The following is a 14,044-nucleotide window of genomic DNA, read 5'->3' on the forward strand; positions in this document are numbered from 1 at the left end:
CATCTGCAGTCAGGTTTACCCTCCCTCCTTCCCCTCTGTGGTATTCCTAGGGTGCTTACCCCTCTATTAGCTAGCTGGGGGAATCTATTATGGTGTATTTGTTTATATATACATGTATATATATATATATATTTTTGCAAATGTTTGGAATTGTATTGCATTTCTCCAAATTTAGCCTTCCTAGAGGGCACCTGGCATCTGGGGCAAGAAAAACTGAGGAAGATGGCGTCTGCTGATGCTTTTATACCCCAGACGCTCTGACGTCGGGGAAAGTGCGACATCAGCCGAGGCCAGACCCAGACTTTGGAATCCGGCCGACCGAAGGGCTGCCTGAGGCAGGACAACCCATATGTGATGACTGCAGATGCATACCTATCGGACATCTACATTTATGGTAGGTACAAAACTGTACTTTTTACCCACAACTACTAACAAAAGTAAAAATGGAGTAGTATCTTTAAAAGAAAATAAATGTTGTTTTCTTTCGTAAGCAGACCTGCTGTACAAAATATTAAAAAGACTTTCAGTAATTTTTAAGTACTAAATGGAAAAGAAACCGGAAATAGTCATGGCAAGATGCTCAGTATGACGAGAGTTTTGTTCATTAATTTATTTTTAAGTTTTATTTATCTGTGTTTTGTTGGCCAGGTTACTGCCAGTAGGCCAATGGCCTATTTTCAGGGAAGACCTGAGATGGTAATTTTTACTACCAAGGGATGTTTGGCCAGGGCATTTGGGAACTTTCCGTTGTCTGTTTTTGATAGGTGCCATGGTATCTCTGTGACTTTGGTTTAACATATCATCTAAAGAACTACCTACTCAGGAGTGCAACACTCCCTTTATGCTGCACTGCAGTGTTGGTGATCCATCTACATGGTGTGGAAATAGAACCTACAGTTTTTTGCACCAAAGGTGTGTGTGATACCTGTTGTATGCACCACAGACACTGCAATCAAGTTTAAGTGTACTTTACACGTTATCTCTTTATTTTAATGTATTGAAAAATGTCTGTTAAGTGAAACCCAAAGCCAGTTATTGACCAGACTGTACCTCTCCTGTACCATGTATCTTCTTGGTGGTAAAAAGTTGTGAAAACTGCTTTTGATTAATTGTTAACCAAATGATGTGTGTACTCTACATTATGGTTGAAAACTAAATACGAGAAATTAATATTGAAATCTATAAAGCTGAACAGAAAATGGGCAGACATAGCCTTGTATTAAAAATGTAATTAAAAAAAATACTTGAACCTGCAACATATTTTGATACTATATGAAAGCAAGAAGTTGAAAATAAATCAAACTGTGATGTGTGTCAAAAAAAGTTATAACTTTAGAACGCATAAATAGATTCACTCTGTAGAACTAATTTGAAGTGTAAAAACAAAGTCACAAAATTCATAAAAATAAAATCATTCAGTTGCACTAGCCTAGAACAAGCTCCCACTGAACATTAGAAATCTGCCCCATAATCATAGCTTAAAAAAATAAAAGTAGTACTACAGAACTCCTGGATCTGTTCATGCCAAAAGCCTATCTTAACACCTTCCATCTACTAACTGCTTCTGTCTACTATTACTTCCTATTCTGGTCATCTTAACTCCTCTAATTTACCACCCCATTCCCCTGACTACTGACCCACACTTTACTACACTTTGTTCGCTGCCTTCTGTGTGCCTTGTAACCCCCTTTTACTACCATTGGCAGCTTCTTCACTGCCTACTGAGAACCACCTCACATTGAACTACATAGCTCTAATGACTTTTGTTTATGTATTTGATCAAACTAGTAAGGTGTATTCCCTGTGTTTAATAATTTCCCGTAATGGCTGTTATCCTCTCTTTGCAACTGTTGGTAATTTTTTCTTGCTTTTCCCTCCAGAAAATGAACTGTCACTCATTTGCACATACCTGGTTAACAAATGTCAAAGTAAATAAATAAATAAATAAAAGCTGTTAAAGTAATGCACATCATTTTAAATAAGGATGATACATTTAAGTAGAACATAAAACTCATGTTAAAGAAAAGAACAGTTCTTTAAAAGTATTGTAATTATGGTGAATATACCTGACTAGCACTTGTGTTTTTTCTGATGTTTTAACACTTGCCTTTCCACAGCTGCATGTGGTGCATAAGTTTCTGAAGAGTATTTCTGCCCATCGAAGAACATACATTTTTATAAAACCAAAATACTTTTAAAATCTGTATTTTCTATAAGCTGGCATTATTGTGAACAGGGACATTTTTTTAATAGCTGTAAGTGTAACTAGTCAGAAGCTTTAGTTTGATTTCCATTTTTCATTGTTTTATTTTTTGCATTTAGGAAGGAATCCTGTCTGGATGTGGAGATTGAAGTCAGTGGCTATACCAAGGAAATGCAAGCAGATGATGAGCTGCTACATCCAGCTGGTCCTGGACAGGAAGAACATGATGGTGAGGATGGATGTTTGACGTCCCAAGGGGACACTTCATCTCAAGTCTCTAATGTATGTAGCAACCCAGAGGACAAAGTGATTTGCAGCAGTACAACTGAAGATGATGTGCAGAGTACAGTTTGCAAAGGTCACACTCCAAATACTGAAATAAACAATGAATGTGAAGAAGATATAACCTTACAAGGTATAGGCATGAGTGAGTTCAAACAAGCTCTGCAGGAGCTTGAAGGGAAACCTTTTGCTTCAAAAGATAAAGATAATACAAAATGTACTGAAGCTGATCTTTATGGAGATGAAGAGCAAATCAGAAATGCCACTAGCACAGAAGATTGCATAGGTCAGGAAGACAAAGTGGACTTTCTGCAGGATGAGGATGAGTGCCCAGGTCTTGTTTTCATGGCTGCTGTTAACAAAGAATTCAGACCTTTCAGGTATGCATTTATATTTGTTGCATTTATTGAAGTACAAATAGAGGGAAACATCAAAGAATGCCCTTCGAGTGTTCAAATACATTTGATGTTCTGATGTGAACTGAAACAGGCCCTTCTGTAAACAAATGTAAGCATATAATGTTAAGTTGACCGTAAATGTGTTTCATCAATTTAGCTGTGCTTGAACAATGAACATGTACTATAACAAAAATCTAAGTAATAAAATCCACACCTGTCGTGTTACATTTCATAGATTTGCTTTAATTTTATTTTTGAAATATTAGTACACCAGTTACACAAGTCAGAAACTAACATTTGGCAGGTTATCTTCAAGTACTATTTTCAACATTACAGTTTGTTCTCACATTGACATTATCTTAAAATAAGGCACCGTATTTATTAATAGTGACAAAATGGATCTTATGATAGTCTATTTCCTTTACCCCCTCCCCCCAAAAAGGAATTTGCTTTAAACCCGCCACCAAAAAAAAAATCAGCATTTCCTAGGTAAATCATCATGGGTGCAACACCTTAATTTTAAAATGTGCTAAAGTGCTGATTTTCTCATTAGCATCAGTTTCTGCTTCCATTGGAATGAACCGAAGGTTATTCTGTAATCATGAAAATGACTGAATTTGCTGATAGTCTATACAATTATCTTGGTGGGTATGCGGTGAAATACATGGTGTAGTCCAACCTTTGGGCTGTATAAGCCCTTGTGTAATGTATATTCCGATGCAAAAGACTACAGAGCACTTGATGTCGTTGATAGTTGTGCTTGGTTTGTTTTGCCTTTTTATTTCTGTTTTCTTGACAACAGTAACTGGAGAAATGCTTACAAATTGTGACAGATAAAAATACCCCAGTGAATGTAATGTTACTTCTTTTTGACAGTTAAAATCACTGCTGAAAAATTTTATATTGGAAAATGAGCACACACAAGCACATGGGAGATGGTCTGTGCAGTACTTCCTGCAGTCTTATGAGTTACAGCTGTGGAAGATGTTACAGTTTGAGTTAATCATTGCGCATTGTAGTTTTATTGCAGATATGTTTATCCTGCACACCTTGCTACAGAGAGTAGTAATATGAGATTTAGTGTGAGTTGGTCCTGTAAAGCTGTTTGCAGTATACATATTGTTGACAATGAAGCAGGCAGTGAAGCAGTGATATAAAAACCTGTTTGCTTATGAAAATGTGTTGATCACTTGTGCTACACAAAAAATAGCTGGCCTGTTTGAGCAAACACAGCATCTGTCTCCAGTGCTGGCTATCTGGATTTGGGAATGGACTAGTATTGCTGACAAGGGTCAGCTGTGAGGCAACCCCGGTGATATACTCCCATGTTTCTGCCATGAAAGCGTTGTTGATAGTTTGGGTAACTGACCATAAGGTTTCCATGAGTTTAGACAGCATAGTGGCATTACAAATACAGAGTAATATGAGCAGAGCTGTATTAAATGGAGAGCTAGAGCAGTCTTTTACTTAAAAAGTCAATGATTTCTGCACTCCCCTTTGATCAGCTTGCCCGTGTATGAGATAGTACTAGCAAGCTGATAACCATATACGTTTTAGTTTTTATATGTGAGACTACCAAAGATGCAAAGAGGAGCAGGTATGAGAAAAGAAAATTATGAATTAGAGCAGAACCTAAATAAAACAGTGCTTGTGTTGATTAGGCAGATTGTTTTCAGCATGCAGTACATTGGTGCATTAAAGCCTGACATGCCTGTGTGCATGTGTACATATGTAGATGTATCTGTTTGAGTCATTTATTGTGTATGCATATTTATTCATATATGTATTTCATGCACATGCCTAAACTGAATTGTGCAATCTGGGCTTATACTTCTGGTAGTATTTGATGTAGCAGAAGGAAAAATGTGTGTTTACAAACTAACACTTTGGTGAACCCAGCTAGTGCTGGTCAGTAATGTTTATAAAGAAAAAGAAGGTGCCAAGATTTAAGAAGCTGGAAATTATATTATTCATACTTTGAGCAGGGTACAGTTAGAAGCGTACGAGTACAAATTTAACTCTCCTATGACAGATATTTATTAAAAGAGTGGTAGTGAAGACTTGGTGCATGACCTAATGCATTCTGGTACATATGTTTTTTTTACTGTAGCCTTCCATGTCGATGGTCAACAGAGGAGTGATTTCTAGTTGGTTGATCCATTAAGAGGAGGAAGAGGCAAAGGGCAGGCTGTTCTGCAGTGTCAGAGGGCAATGCATTGTGGGAATCTGCCTTGGATACTGCACTGCAAGAAGACTGTTGCACATTGTAATATTAACTGTTTGCATGTCATGCATCATTGTGTAATGGCAGGCTTTATAGCTGTTAAGTGACTTTAGTGGGTTATGCAGAAGGACTTTATACAGAACTTCAGTAACCAAGCAGGAACTGATGATTTGTTTTTTCCAAAATTATAATCTGGTTTGAGAAGATGTTTACTAATTTAGGACTAGGCAGTATTATTAAAGGTAACATGGGATTAAATGGCTTGTATAGGAATGGCAGTTGTTAATTGTCAACAGCAGCTCTGTGTTAAAAAGTATGATACACCATGATGTCATGTGGTGTATTGGTGAGGGTACATTGAAGTGACTTTGACAAAATGTTACAGGCTTAAGCAAGGGCACCTAGGATTCTTGACCCAAGTTGTTGTTAAGATTCCATTGTATGAGATGTTCACATCTGAGACAACCTGGTGTTCTGACTATGTGCTGACTAGAGACCTTGGCAGAGTCTTTAGCTGTTCTGTGGATGTGGTGGGGCTGTGGTGTTCACTGCACCTAAGGGTACAAGTAAATGCATACCTACTCGGTTTACATCTTGTTCAGTGCTGGCTCATTTCCTCAGACAGTTTGCTCGTAATAATGGTGGGAAACTGGAACTTTCTCAGGATCACAGTGTTTCCTGCTCAGCATTAACAAGGATTTCTAGAGATTGTCAGCTAGGGTCTTTGATAGTTGAGAGTTTAAGGCAAGCAGTAACAGGGGAAGTATTCTGAGCAGCCATGGTGGTACAGCAGTTAGCGTTGTCGCCTCACAGCAAGAGGTTCTCTGGTTCGATCCTCAGCTGGGGTGCCTTCTGTGTGGAGTCTGCATGTTCTCCCTGTGGTCACTTGGGTTTCCTCCGGCTGCTCCGGTTTCCTCCCCACATTCCAAAGACATGCTGTAGGTGGATTGGACACTCTAAATCAGCCCTAGGCATGAGTGTGTGTGCCTTCTGTGGAAGGTTGAGCACCAGGTTGGCAACTCAACACTGTAAAACTCCACTGCCAATCATGAGCGGACAGGTGATCCGCTGTGGCGACCCCTTACTGGGAAAAGCCGAAAGAAGAAGCAACAGGGGAAGTATTCTGCACTAATGACTTTGGTAGGTGTCAACAGTGTTTGGCTAGCACAAAAGGTGTATTGTGTGGGGGATACCAAAGACTGGCTTTCAAGCATTTTGGTATTCCTAGACAGTAATTCCTTGTTAGTGAAATCAACAGGGCTTACAGGTAGAATTAATCGTTTTCCCATCAGCACAGCCCAAGGAAAGATTGGTAGGTGTTCTCACCAAGTGCAGACAGTTATAAGCTGTACATACACTTATGGAACAAAATGCTTTCCAAGTGCCTAGCCATGTTGCCTCATACGTTAATGGTGAAGATGCTTTGCCTTTTTTTTTTTTTTTTACCATCAGCCAAGTCATTTTATTTGTTCCCTCATCACGGAGGATGAGGGTATAAGCAGGTAGTATGGGTGGTTTGAGATTTGTGTGTTTGCCTTACCCCTTATAGATTCATAGGTATTTACTAGGCTGTTGGTCTGTGAGGATCTGAAGAAGCCTAGTATTGCATTCCTATTGTAGTTATTAACCCTTATGTTTTGAAATACGATTATCCAAAAACAGACCAGTCAAGTCTGTGTTGGGGTAATTACATCTTTCCCTATCTGTAAGAGCCAGTGGTGCTAAACTCGAGGTGAATTTGCAGTTACCCATCCATTCATCCATATCAAGTTTGAATATAGTGAAAAAGAACTCTACTTTCTGTGGAGTGAAAGACTGTTCCATTTGAGGAGTATTCTCTGTGCTACATACCTATCCCTCAAACATGTCATTTAACCCAGAGTACCTTCTCAGGGCACCTTTGTGCTTACATCCGAGCACTGTCTGAGACGCAGGAAAAGGTATGTTGTTCCACCAGAGTGCCTTCCACAAGCGCCGGTAACTTTGCAGTAAAGTTTTTAGCTCCACTGTACAAAATTAAGTTGAGAAAGTACCTAAACTTTTTCAGGTACCTTGTGGAGTAACATCAGGTTTACATTTAAATTATATTAGAAAATCGGCTTGCCATGCACTTGTGTATTTGCTTGTGATCACAGCGAGACGATTCTGTATGTATTGCAGGAAGCAAGTGGTGGTAGCCAATCAGATTCTTGTAATCCAAGCCGCCACTTGCATGGTTCTGTTGTCTTTTCCGTAGCAGAAATGACTGTTTGCAGTTAGGGAGTAATTAGCTATATTTTGTTTTAGTAGCATTATTTGTCAAGGACAGCAAACCTTTCTAGCCTTGTTACAATACTTACGTATGTGTTGTAGCTTGTTCTCTTGGATTTGTAGTTAGGAGTATACAATTTCACTAAACGTCTTGGTAAAATCTTCATCATTAAATTAGTGAAGAGAAGGGTGTTTAAGTTCAGAGCCAGGAAACAAAACATGTGAGTAACAAAGGAGATTTGCATAGTAGTCATGTTTCTTGGCCTGACTCTGACATGGGCAGTTGTTTCAGCCTGACTCTGACATGGGCAGTTGTTTCAGCAGAAATAACAGTAATTTGAATGATACAGCAAAACGCTGAGCAATACTGAAACGAATAAACACAGCCCACATCGGAACTGAGTGTAGACCTTTGTGAGTTTTACAAGGAGCAGCGAGTCAGAGCAGCCTGTTCAGGGGCTGCCTTCGACAGGTGCATCTCTCGTCTCACCCGCCCTGCACCCAGCCATTGTGGGAACCCCAAGTTCTGTTGGATCGACACCCAGAGTAGTAGCAGCGGTGGTTAACTCGTCCTCTGGGACCGCATTTGTTCCCGGGCAGACTTCAGTAATGTTTATCAGGGGTGGCTGCAGCAGCTCTGCCTTTTGGAGTAGAGGAAAAGGTTATAGGTGAGCAGTAATTGCTTTCACACTGTTAACCATTTTGTTTTGATTAGTTCAGTTGATTGAAAGTTCACTTGACATTTGCCATTAATAAATCTTCAGAGCCAGGCTGCTTCATTGATTACTTTGTCTTTTGCTGTCGCCTTTTCCTGTACAAAATATGGACCAGTGCCTGTCAATGTGGAGCAGGTGGGCAAAATGAGGAACATGTAATGACAGCTTCAACCAGGGAGTTTCCAGTACTGAAGCAGGAGTGCAGGTATCTTGCTGTGGTATTACAGGTTTTAACATGTATTTGGTTTTCTAATGGTTTTGTTTGCACCCCCACCATGTGTTTCTCTTTTTTGTTGCTGTTTTCTGTGTTGCTTTTGGTTTGCTTCCTATCACTGCACTGGAAACCCTTAGCAATTACCTGTCACTTCTCAGTTTGCTTTATTAGCAACCTTTTTCCATTTCATGTTTTTCAAAAACAAATGGATTTTTTATTATGCAGAAAGTGGAGATAAATGCACAGATTAAATTGTTTCCTTTTTTAAAGGAGTGTCCCACTTTTTTCTACATTTTACCAGCTAAATCAGCATTTTAGGTTTTGGATGCCTGCGTGTTTTTTTTTTCCACCCTCTGCAGTAGTGCTTGAGTTACCATGAGCATGCTGACTGCTACGAAAGCCAGTATGCACATTTTGCGTACTGTTGAGGTACTTTATTTTTATATAGTTTTTATCCTCTTAGGAGGGTAGAGGATGCTCAGATTGGTAGAAGATGCTGAGCTTTCTGCTGGGGTGGGTGTTATAGACATCAAGTGGCAGAGATGCATACAAAGAGCTTTATAGACTGTATTTGGTAGTTTTGGAACTGCATGTTGTATCTCAGAGGCCATTTAACTGCACTTTAGTACAAGTGTGGAGCTGTCATTGTGGCATTAACTGATACGTGATTTTTATCTTACCGTCACTTACACATCTGTTCACATTGCTGTTCCTTTTGCCTTGCCCCATATATTTATATATGCATTTATTTTTTTAAGCTGTTTGTTAACCGGGTGTGACCAGTGGACAGTACCCCTTTATTCTGGGGTGATCTGGGAGTTTGTAAGCTGCTTGGGACTTCTCAACTAAGTTAAAAAGGATTAAAGCTAGTTATGGCATGGTCATTCATGCTGACGTGAGCTCTGTAAGTCAAAAAAAAAAAATTGAACAGACCAGTTGGGTTTTCACAACACGTGGAACTTATTCTTCTGAACATCCAGTTGCACAGATACCACAGATAAAAATATACATGTCTGAATCTGTATTGATTCTTTAATTTGCATTTTAAAATCTCAACACACTGTTACAGAGTAGCTAAGTTTTATGAGGCACGTCATGAGCTAACTTTCAAAGGTTTGATAATAGTACTCCCTGGTAGAACTACAAGAACTGGTTGCTAATGCACTGCTTTTTGACACAACTTTAAGTATCTGGGAGATGTTTAAGTTATCCAGAATATTTACGACTTAACTCTCAGTAGTAACACCTCCATTTGGGCATAAACACCCACAACTATCCCTACATTTTCAGAGGATTGTAAGTGTATACCCCAGTACAGCAACCCCCAAAACTAGTGCTGAGCAGAGGGCATTAAATCGTGATATGCTTGGCAGCTATTGGGGACCAGAAGAGGGTGTATCTTGATCAGTAACATCACCGCTTTTTTAACTTTTCTGATTGACAGACAGCAGTTTGTCAGTCAATGTGTTAAATATGTGTGCATATCCATGTATTGCACCCTTCCACCCCCAGTGTGTCTGCCAGGAACTTGTTATGATTTTTGACATTCGTCACAAAAATGATTACGTAACTATGGTCTTCAAAAATGTGTTGGTTGTGTCTCAAGAAACCATAAGCAAAGTTAAACAAAAACTTTATATGTGTAACACATTATGTGGACTTTCACTGTCTGTAGTAACTCAGGGTCACCATACCATAGCAGCGTGGCATGTCTGTAACAACAGAATACCTGGGGTTAGCACTGAACCAAGCAAGACTGGAGTTCCCATAAGGCAGATGTTGCTTGGTAGTCCCCAAAACAAGCAGGTGTATATTTTGCTGGGTTTTGTAAGAACTTGGGATGATGTAATTCTTGCCTATAGCCAAAACTTGGGACTTCTCAACTAAGTTAAAAAGGATTAAAGCTAGTTATGGCATGGTCATTCATGCTGACGTGAGCTCTGTAAGTCAAAAAAAAAAAATTGAACAGACTAGTTGGGTTTTCACAACACGTGGAACTTATTCTTCTGAACATCCAGTTGCACAGATACCACAGATAAAAATATACTTGTCTTAATCTAGACTGTATCTTCACCAGGGATCAACTTGGAAGGGGAATATGGGTAAAACCTGCTGTCATTGCCAACATGTATTGGCTTGCATGTCTTAGTGTTAAACACAACACTGTTTGTAGAGCCATACCTCTCAACTGTCCCCGATTTCAGAAACATCCCTAGTTTTGATGCAAATCTTAGCTCCGGCCTTCTTAATCCCTCCTAAAACTGATGCCTTTTGGAGAAAAGGTTATTTATTACCCTCAAATAAATTAATGTCATTTGCCCTCCTCTAGCCACCCTGCCTTCCACTGTTTAAACATTGCCATCTCTTCTCTGCTGGGACTAACTTCACCACGACATTTCCCACTACTACTCCGTCTTTCATACCCTCCTCTAACATTCCCAACTACCTACCCCTCATCTCTTCTTCTAATACAGCATCAACTACCTGACTTCTACATCCTTCATCTCCCTATAAGCTCTCTACTACTACCTCCTCCAGACAATTTCCCTTAGCTCTTCCCCAACTCACTGTACCAGCTGGATTAATATCTGCTGTAGCTATAAGTTTATCTGCCAGCTTAATGAATTATGTTACTGATCTGCCTTAACAGCATCTCGCTTCCATCTGAAGTATTGCCAACAAGTACTATGTGCCATTTTATGTATATACTAAATGCTATTGATTATTTGTTTCCTATTGCTCTGCTTGTAACTTGTTCATTTTGTACAATAATGATTGCTTGTACTATTACTACTATTTATATGTCATTTGATCTTCATATAATTGGTTTCTTTTGCTTCTGTGGCACTTTTCTCCCCGGGCATCCACTGAAAAAGGACTTATGTCCAATCAAAACTTTCTGGTAAAATAAAAATAAATAAAAATAATTGACAGTAATTAATGTTATAGACTGCTTTTACTTCAGAAAATGTATAGTAAGTCACATTATCTTATTCCATCAATATCTCAAGTTAACAATACTAATATTTTAAGTGCCCCTGATTATGTAGTAATGTTGGAATGATGGGTAACAGGAACAGTGTTGATAAATATATCCAAAATTCTGAACGTATATTCTGATTTAGTCTTTCTACTGAATAATGTCTGGCTGGTATGAGAGGCTTAGTATTTTATTGCTGATTGTTGGCATTGCTCAACAAGGTATTTTGGACAATATTTCTGCCTTTTTTACTTTTGTGTCTTATTGTAACCAGAGGGATGGTTAGGTGAGTTAATAATTACTTTTTTTTGGAGCAATTCTTAAACGGATTAACCAGAAAAGTCAGACATTTCTGATTGTAATTCTCTTTTTGATTCTACTCAGTAGTTGCCTGAGTGAGATAAAGGTCATTACTTGCTGACTACTACCAGCATGGATCTACCATATATTTGGGGCATTTTTCCTGGCTTTGTCAATCATGTGTGAAATTTAGGTGAGAGGAAAGGTTTAGTAAGATATGTGTTATACTATTTTTACTGAATTACTCTGGTCTTCTTCGAACAGATGATAATCAGTCTGCACAAGTTAATATAATGAATGCTTACTCAACAGTTTATGTGCAGCAATTATTACCTGTGTCTGAGCATGCAGGACTTATGCAGTTATGAAATGCAGGTCATTATCTCAGTAACAATAACTGCAGTTACGATATAGGACTGAGTCATCATCACTTTTCAGGTAAAACTCAGCAGCTGTCACTGCTATTCATATAAGTAGAAGTTATTGCATTGATGAATGCACATGCACAAGCCAACATTGTTTTTTTTTTGTCTATGCAAGCCCCCACCCACCAGTTTATTTCTGTCATTTGTATAATTTGTTTGATGCACAGTAAAGTACCCGTTGTGGTTACATGCTTCATATTTTTAGTAGTAGTGCTTCAGACATGGGTATGGACCTGGAGCCACCACATAATGCCAACCAGAGTGAAGATGAAGATTATGATCAACAATTAGGCATAATAGCATCACTGTAGAAGATGATCACCTTTTCACAAATTACAGAGTTCACCTAAATGAAGGTGGCTTTGAATGGTTCTTGACTGATCTGCACAATGGTGTGATGGCAGCAATGCAGGACATACTGGCAACATGCACCTAGTGACAAAAGATGGAAAACAACCATGACCAAGTAGGAGCAGTATGGTAAGTGAAAGTCTGATGTTAAGTTGTCAATCTCGCCTTCGTTCTTGCTGGTTGGGGATCGGAGCCGATCCACGGCTCTGACTCTGCCATCTTCTCTAGCTCTAGAGCTGTTTACTGGCTCGAGGCTACCCCTTATCTCATGATGCCTAGCGCTAGCTACCCAGATCTCGTTTGCCGCTTCAGCCGCGAGGTTCATTGTACTGGCTCAGGCTCCTCGTATATATTATTCTTCTACTACTTTTTCAGTCAGATTAGGGCTTTTCTGGTAGTTATTGTTTTTGTCTAATAGTCGCTAACTGGTTTGTAGTCATTTATTGTTTTTTGTGGGTCTTCCTAGAACTCGTTTTAGTTAGAGAGTTCTTCCCCTTCCCTCCCCCTTATCGGTAAGCTTATTCTTTAGAATTTTCTTCTTCCTTATTGTTTAGGTAGCCATTTTAGTTAGAGGCTTCCTAGTTTAAAAAAAAAAAAAATATATATATATATATATATATATATATATATATATATATATATATATATATATCTTTAGCTTGTAGTATACTTGTTGTTTTTTGTGGTAGTGTCTAGTATTAGTCTTTACTAGTTCAGCCCTTTACTAAAATAGTCACTGTAGCAGTGATTTATAACTTAGTGTGGTATTTTCTATTTGTGGATTATGTCTAAAGAATCCAAGGTGTCTGATTCAAGAAGTGTGACTCATGCTGTCAGAAAATGTCTCTGACAGATGGGCACACTTCTTGTGTCTATTGCTTAGGCGCAGTGCACCTGCAGGACTCTTGTTCTATCTGCCATGCATTTAGCCGAAGAGTTCTGCAGAAGCGCAAAAACAAACTTATTTTGAGGGGTCTTCTTAAGCCCCAGAATTCACCAGCCAAGGCTCAGCCGGTGAAATCTCCTAAACCAGCCAAATCGTCGGCTCCCAGCTCGGAGCCATCTTTGGCACAAGCCTTGTCTACTTCTTCGGTCCCGGCTGGAACTGAGGAGACTGCCTCCTTGTCGGCTCCACCAGTACCTAAAGAGCCGTCAAGGACTCACAAGAGGCTGAGGTCCCCTTCGCTAAAGTCCATACATTCGGCTCCTCTGTCTCCCCTGTTGCAAAGTGACCGCAGTCATAGATCTTCCCACTCTTCTCTGTCCTCTAGGCTCTCGGACCATGATGTGGAGAGTGTGGTCAGTAGGTTGTTGAAGTCGCAGGCACCGGCCAAAATGTTGTCCAGCCCTCCTCAACAGGTGTCTGCTCTATCTGTTTCTGTCGATATTCCTCGTCCGACTCCATTGAGCTTGGAGCTGGAGTTTGTTGGGGTTCCAGTTGTGAAACAGTCGGCTCCGATAACTATTTCTCCTTCAGATCCGTCAACTGCTCCGATCCCATCAATGGTGCCTTCCGTCGAGGGATCTGGGTGCCGAGACTTCCTCGTCGGCTCCGCGGGGGCGAGTGGCATCGGACCCTTGTCCGATCCCGTTCTCCTTCTCGGAGTGTCAGCGCAGGTGAGCTCAGCTCCTACATCGGCCTCTGAGCCGTCTCCCTTGGTGTGGAGGAGGATTCCGGTTTCCTCAGAGCCTTCTCTGCAT

General features: G+C 39.7%; 1 protein-coding gene across 1 annotated transcript in view; it reads left to right on the forward strand.

Annotated features, from left to right (window-relative positions):
* The window catches only part of RIOK2 (RIO kinase 2), a 307,636-nt gene that overhangs the window by 247,581 nt on the left and 46,011 nt on the right, over positions 1–14,044 (forward strand). Inside the window, exon 8 of the mRNA XM_044063914.1 lies at positions 2,323–2,865. Within this exon, the coding sequence (XP_043919849.1) occupies positions 2,323–2,865 (543 nt within the window). The remainder of the gene's footprint in view (positions 1–2,322; positions 2,866–14,044) is intronic.

The sequence above is a fragment of the Protopterus annectens genome, chromosome 2.part2 (genome assembly GCF_019279795.1).
Source record: "Protopterus annectens isolate FY-2018-M chromosome 2.part2, PAN1.0, whole genome shotgun sequence".
Classification (NCBI taxonomy): domain Eukaryota; kingdom Metazoa; phylum Chordata; order Ceratodontiformes; family Protopteridae; genus Protopterus; species Protopterus annectens.